We start from the raw sequence: 6,864 nt of genomic DNA on the forward strand, positions 1-6,864 counted from the left end.
GAAGCATTTTCTTACCTCATTTACAACACAACTAAGCCTGTACCAAAAGTGCCTGTTCTCCAGTTCGGCAGTGCCTCCCTACTGCACATGGCTGGTCAACAGAGCTGCCAGTCTCTAACGCAGGTTTTAGACCACAATAAAATAGACTTTAACATTAAATATAAACAACAAGCTTCCATAGAAAATATTAGGATACATAGGAAGAAGAAAACAGAATAGGAGCCGAGCGAGGTGGCACACGCCTTTAATCCTAGCACTCAGGAGGCAGAGGCAGGTGGATCTCCGAGTTCAAGGCCAGCCTGGTCTACAAACCAGAGTCCCTGGATAGCCAGAGTTACTCAGATAAATCCTTTCTCAAAAAACCAATCAAGAAAGAAAGAGAAAGGGGAGGGAGGGAGAGAGAGAAAGGGAGGGAGGGAGGGGAGAGAGAGGGAGGGAGGGAGAGAGGAGAGAGAGAGAGAGAGACAGACAGAGAGAGAGAGAGAGAGACAGAGAGAGAGAGAGAGAGAGAGAGAGAGAGAGAGAGAGAGAGAGAGAGAGAGAGAGAGAGAATAAAGAAAAGAAATGTAGGGACTGGTATGGGCTTAGGACACCCCAAGACCAAGTTGTCAGCACAAAGATTTATTTGCCCCAGAGGAACAAAGAGCAAGAAATAAGAGACAAAACAGGCACAGAAAAGGGGGAAGGTGGGGGATTTGTCTGGGGGAGGGGAGGACCGCCTCTGGATAGAGAGGAGACAGACTGGGCCCAGAGGCAAATGGCAGTTTATAAAGGTAAAAGGGGATGAAGTTACATGCTTAACTTTAATTGGGCATGTAAATTAGGTGAGCCAAAGGGGGCTTTTGATTGCTGGACTTCACACTTTGATAGCTGGACCTTGATGATCAACCACAGGAGAAAGAAGTGGCCAAATGAGGGAAGAGACCTTGGTGGCTAGCCTTAGAAATGTAATCACTGTTTTTAGCAAGGCAGAGGTTTGCCAGGCCCAGGCTAGCTAGAGTCCTTTCAACAAAAATAAAGGAAACAGAGCAGTAAACTAACTCTCTCTCTCTCTCTCTCTCTCTCTCTCTCTCTCTCTCTCTCTCTCTCTCTCTCTCTCTCCCACAGCAAAACTAACTGCTGACTGCTTTGTAAGCATGCCTAGCCCTTCCTGTTTTTCTAAAAAGTGCACATCTTCTCTTTCTTAGAAGTGACCATCACCAATATCCACTTAGACAGCACATTCTGTATGTTAAAGATATAACTGACTTGACCAGAAACATGCATATCTCAGCTTCCGTAAAGTTTGCTTAAGTCTGGGATAATCTCCTTGGGGTGGAGGTGAAAAGAACACCCTAAGATTATGACAATGTCTAACCCTCTACAAACACCCTAAGGTTGTGACTATGTCTAACCCTCTATAAACACCCTAAGGTTCTGACAATGTCTAACCCTCTATAAACACCCTAAGGTTGTGACAATGTCTAACCCTCTATAAACACCCTGAGGTTATGACAAGTCTAACCCTCTATAAACCACTAGTCATTTCTGTTCTGGTCTGAGCCTTTGTAAGCAATAGCTACAGGCCACAGATGCACACTCCTGAAGTTTTTCCTTCATCTCTAAGTGCTGAGAGTTTCTCACTGGGGAAGGCTGAAGTTCTCAGCCTCAACAACAATGCAGAGAAACCAGTTCCTACAGTGTATGTTGTGATGTTTTCCAAAGGCTATTGACACCATAAAAGACAGCATCCTGAAAGTCTGTCCTCCAGCTCATCTTCAACCAACAGGTTGTATAGTATTAGGTCTCATACCCAAGACACACAGCTGTCGTGGCTACTTAGCATATAAAGCAGACTTGGCAGCCAGGCTCTCCCAGGATCTTTCAGTCCCTACCCATTACAGGGTATGGCCAGCATACCTCGCCCTCTACATGAATTCTCCAGTCCAGGGGCTGGGCTGCCCTTCCCCTAGAGGCTCTTCCATGTATAATCCAGACATTTTGGCTACTCACCCCTTTTGTATCTTTGATCTTCTGGCTGCTGCACCTGGTTCCCCTCCCCCTCTCCCCACGGGGCCCAGCTCAGCCTGGTCATGACCACTCTGGATTCTCCCAGATGTCCATACCTCTGACTACACTCTCACCATTTTATGTAATAAACTCTCCTCCACCATACCTAGGAGCAGTCATGTCCTTTCTTGTTATGTCTTTTTTTTTCATTCACCCACCACTTTAATATTTTGTATTAGAAAAACACATTTGAAGCAAGGCATGGAGGTGCATGTCTTTAACCCAGCACTAGAAAGACGAAGGTGGGTAGATTTCTGAGTTCGAAGCCAGCCTAGTATGGAGAACAAGTTCCTGGACAGCCAGTGCTACACAGAGAAACCCAATCTCAAAAACAAACAAACAAAACAAAAACAAAAAGAAACAGAACACATTTGTGTTCCATCTTATAAAATATGAATGTTTTGCTACTAGCTTGACATGTACACACTGTCAGTGGCTTATTTGTCTTATGTTAACCTCTCCAAGCCCCTATGCCCTTTGAGGAGCACAAAGTTGACATTCCAAGACACTAGTGAACTTTGCATTTCAAAGTCTGAGCCCAAACATCCATGGAATGGGGCAAGAATATGAGGGATAATAAGGAGAGAGGCACATACATTGGACATCGCAAGTCTCAGACTGTGGCTGGCCATCTGATCAGAAGGGCAAAATTGGTCTCCAAAATAACGGCCTCAGTGACATCGCCCCTGACCCTCACACACTGCTTCCCACCTTCCCCATCCCTGTAAAGCTACTCTGACTGCTGTGGGTTGGAGATAAGATGTAATGTGTAAGGCTTCATTTATCATGGTATCTCTTTCCTTGTTCTTCCTCTCTGTTCTTGATCCAGCTGGGATCTCCCGCTCCCCTAAGCTCTCTTTCCCCTGACCCTTGCCCTTCATTACCCCCCTCACATCCAGTTTGCTTATGTAGATCTCATCCATTGCTCTGTCGTTGGGCAATCCCTGTGTCTTTCTTGGGGTCCTCTTTACTAGGTAGCCTCCCTGGAGTTGTGAGTAGCAGTCTAGTCATCCTTTGTTCCACATCTAGTATCCTACCATACCATGAGTACATACCATGTTTGTCTTTCTAAGTCTGGGTTACCTCACTCAGGATGATTTTTTTCTAGATCCATCCATTTGCCTGCAAACCTTATGATGTCATTGTTTTTCTCTGCTGAGTAGTACCCCATTGTGTATATGTACCACATTTTATTTATCCATTCTTCAGTTGAAGGGCATCTAGATTGTTTCCAGGTTCTGGCTATTACAAACCAGAGGGGTGTGTGTGTGTGTGTGTGTGTGTGTGTGTGTGTGTGTGTGTGTTGTGTGTTAAGCATCAGTCAGGTTTGAAACCAGTCTAACGGACATTTACTCAGAGGTAAGTAGACGAGGAGAGGGGGGTTCCTTCTTCCCCTGTTGCTTTCAAAACGCCACACCCACCAGGACACTGACTCATTGCAAGGGGCGGGGCCATGTCCCTATTAGTTCAAAAGCAACAGTCTCTCCTTCTCTCCTCAGATTTAAGTCCCTTCCTAAGGTTACCAGCTACCAAGACATCTCACCAAGATGGGTTAGTAGTCCTCAGTTCTGGCGTGGGCTGGGAACTGGCCTCCCTGACCCAAACCTGCCAAGAACTCACTGATGTCAGCCAACTCTAACCTTGTCTACCCACCCCATCTCTCCCTTGCAGAAGCTGTCGCTGCCGTCATAGGAGGAGGTAAGTTTCTCGTACCCGCTGTGAGGCTTTGGGGGCTTCATGCTTCCCGGTGGGCTGCACCCCAGTTCCTGCCTTCTGATGGATTCTGGAGCTGCCTGGGTGAAGAGCAGGGAACAGAGCTGTGTTCACTCATTCCAGTAGGGGGCGTAAGTTTTCCACCTAGTTTCTCCTCCAGGCCTTATATACGATGAAGAGCAAGCAGAGAATTTCTTAAAGGGGGGTGGTAGGGGAAGCAGCTGCTAAAACTGCAGTAGTTAATTGCAAAAACAAGCCTGAGGTGCAGTGAAGGCCATCCCAAACAGTCAAAGAATTCTTGAGTGAATCTTTCCCCTGAGCCCACACCACCCAGCTCCTCTCCCCACAGTTGTGGCTGTGACTGCTGCGCCCTTAGCCCTGGGTGCCATGGGCTTCACTGGCACAGGAATAGCAGCAGCATCCATAGCAGCCAAGATGATGTCAGCAGCAGCAATTGCCAATGGGGGTGGAGTTGCAGCAGGAAGCCTGGTAGCCACACTACAGTCAGTGGGTAAGTGTCAGTCCAGGCAAGATGTCTGGAGAGCCAGCCAAGGAAGGCATCTCCCTTCCTCTCCCTACAGTCCAACCTCTCATATGACCTATGTCTTCTCCTTCTGTCCCTACTGTCTGGTTCATTGTGAGTGAGGTTGGGGACTGGTGCAGGGGTGAGGGCCACTGGATGGCAGAAGCAGGAAGGAGCCCTGGTCCAAGATGCATGGCTACCTGGGCTCTGAATCTTCCCTACCTGGGTGTCCTTCTCCAGTGTGTTCCCCTCTGTACTGCAATGTAGAGAGGGTGTTCCTCTCGGGAGAGCTCTCCATCCTATATCTCAGCTTACCCAAATCTGTCTTCTCCTTCTGGTCCGACACTTTGAATATCATTGTCTAAAGCAGAACCCTAGAGTTCAGACAAAAGGGCGGTGGGGCATCTCTAAGCCTTAGGAGACTGACTATCACTGTATTGTCTCCTTCCCAGGGGCTGTTGGACTTTCTACATCAACCAACATCATCCTGGGCACAGTTGGGGCAGCAGTTGGAGCTATGAGCGAATGAGACTACACCTTTACCAGCTGAACCCAAAGCCTTTAAGGAATATCCATGAGACAGTGTACCCCAAGATGAGCCTCCAAACCTCCCATTGAAGCCACTGAAAGATGAAAAATAAAGGTTACATGCTGGTGTGCAGATCTTTGCTTCTGGTGGCTTTCTGAAGGGAGTTGTGGACAGGGAATTTCAAGTCTTCCATTTCCCCAACCAGACTGAGGCTGGAGATCAAAAGGAGGTGACAGTTGTCCAACACTCAGACAGAGGGTAGAAGCATTGCATGGTCCCTGCCGTAATGGAGATGGTCTGTGTGGCATGGGGGCTTTTTGAGTCCTTCTGGACCACAGTTGTTCCTTATTAAAGGTTGGGTTGACAGAGATTCCTGTCCAGAGGAAACATGAGAGGTAGCCAAGAACATTGACCCCAGAGCTCGTGGTCCTTCCTCATCAATGGTTCTGGATGTCCAGGGCTGTGAGCAGCACATACCTAACCCAAGGTACTGCTGAAAGGCTGACATGAACCACCAGGGAATGCACTGGGCTAAGCTAATGCACTGGTACCTGGGGAGAGAGACAGCATCAAAATAGTCAGCACCATACAGCATCCATAAAATTGAAAGGGAGGCTGAAATCCTTGCCTTATGTCCTGGGACCCTGACCACACCCTCACCCAAGGCTGGTATTCATCGCCCATGTGATTGGTGCATAATGCAGTGCTGGACAGAGTCCACACTCATTTTGAGGCAGGAGGATCCTGGCATTTATGAAACAATTATGACACTGGACACTGTTCACTGCGGAGACAGGTACCAGGCACATTTACAGAACACAGAGGCAGGATTCTGAACTTATGAAAAGATCTGGAAAACTGAGACATGGAAAGGCTGCAGAAGTCTATCCGGGGAGCACACAGAGGGAGATAGGATTGTGTGAGGGCATCTGTTAGGTCCGGTCTGATGGCTTGGTCTGCATCAGTCACTTCCAGGCAATCAAGGGGAGCCTCTGTTGGGTTATTGTCTGGCAGCAGGCTGTCTTACAGAAACAGGTGTGGGGCTGGTCCTGGAGAAGTGACTGATAAGGCATCATTCCAGCATTGGATACCCACCTGTCTGGGGTCCCCCCTCAAGAAGGCCTCAACAGATTATGTGATGTTAGGAATTAGGTCCTGGCCAAAGTCTGGGTGTCAGATTCATGATTAGCATAGCTGTAGTGGCCAACCAACAGAAACAGGACCAAGTCTGTTGGACAGAGAGGTCAATGGCCTCTACCAGGATCCCAATTCCTGAGCTAGGACACACTCCCCTTTGAAGTCATTTACATAGAACAGGATGTCCTTGTCCCCTCTTCCTTTCCTGGTATCTCTGATATCTCCCTCTGGGATCTCTTTTATAGGTCTCTCTGAGTACTGCCAGGACTTCCCAGGTCAATCTCTTGTTTTGCACTTTTTCCCATATGGTCATAGTTACTGTTAACCTTTTGAGCAGGCTCCAATAATTGAGACCCATTTGTATCTGCAAACCCTTCTGACTTTGGAAGTTTCTTTCTACTACCTGGGGCTGACTGCATGAGAAAGGCAGTACTGGTTGCTCCCTGCCTTTCTGGCTCCTCTGGATCTGTGACAGTGAACCTCAGGTGACAGTCACAGAAGTGCTCTGGGAACCCAGTCGGTGATTCCTGGGACTCGTGGAATACCTCTCTCACCTTAGACACATTGGGAATTTTTCTAGCAGCTGCTGTTGATTTTTGGAAAAGGACCTGAGAACAATTTTTCAGAGCCTCCATACCTTGGTCAGTGTTGGAGTCCCAGTCAGTCAGGCAGAGAGAAAACCCACTCTCTGGGGGCTTCACTGGGTGTCAGTGATCCTCTGCCAGGCCCAAGCCTGATCTGTCCATCCCTTCAGCCATGAAGAGGGTGTCCAGGAGCTGTTGCCTGTCATCCCAGGTCAGCTGGTGGATATAAAAATCTCTCTAGGAGACTAATGAGGGCCTGAGGATTCTCAGGGAATGGTGGGTTTTGATTCTTCCATTATACAGGTCACTGCTTGTGAAGGAGACATGAA

At 48.0% G+C, this 6,864-nt stretch overlaps 1 protein-coding gene across 1 annotated transcript; it reads left to right on the top strand.

Annotated features, from left to right (window-relative positions):
• The first annotated feature begins 3,470 nt into the window (after positions 1 to 3,470).
• LOC102910081 (interferon alpha-inducible protein 27-like protein 2A) lies at positions 3,471 to 4,946 on the top strand. The gene is made up of 4 exons (XM_006990911.4): positions 3,471 to 3,600; positions 3,721 to 3,747; positions 4,112 to 4,273; positions 4,738 to 4,946. The coding sequence occupies exons 1-4, from the start codon at positions 3,597 to 3,599 to the stop codon at positions 4,812 to 4,814; spliced, it is 270 nt and encodes an 89-aa protein (XP_006990973.2). The 5' UTR covers positions 3,471 to 3,596; the 3' UTR covers positions 4,815 to 4,946.
• The last annotated feature ends 1,918 nt before the right edge of the window (positions 4,947 to 6,864 follow it).

Source organism: Peromyscus maniculatus, chromosome 14 (genome assembly GCF_049852395.1).
Source record: "Peromyscus maniculatus bairdii isolate BWxNUB_F1_BW_parent chromosome 14, HU_Pman_BW_mat_3.1, whole genome shotgun sequence".
Lineage (NCBI taxonomy): Eukaryota > Metazoa > Chordata > Mammalia > Rodentia > Cricetidae > Peromyscus > Peromyscus maniculatus.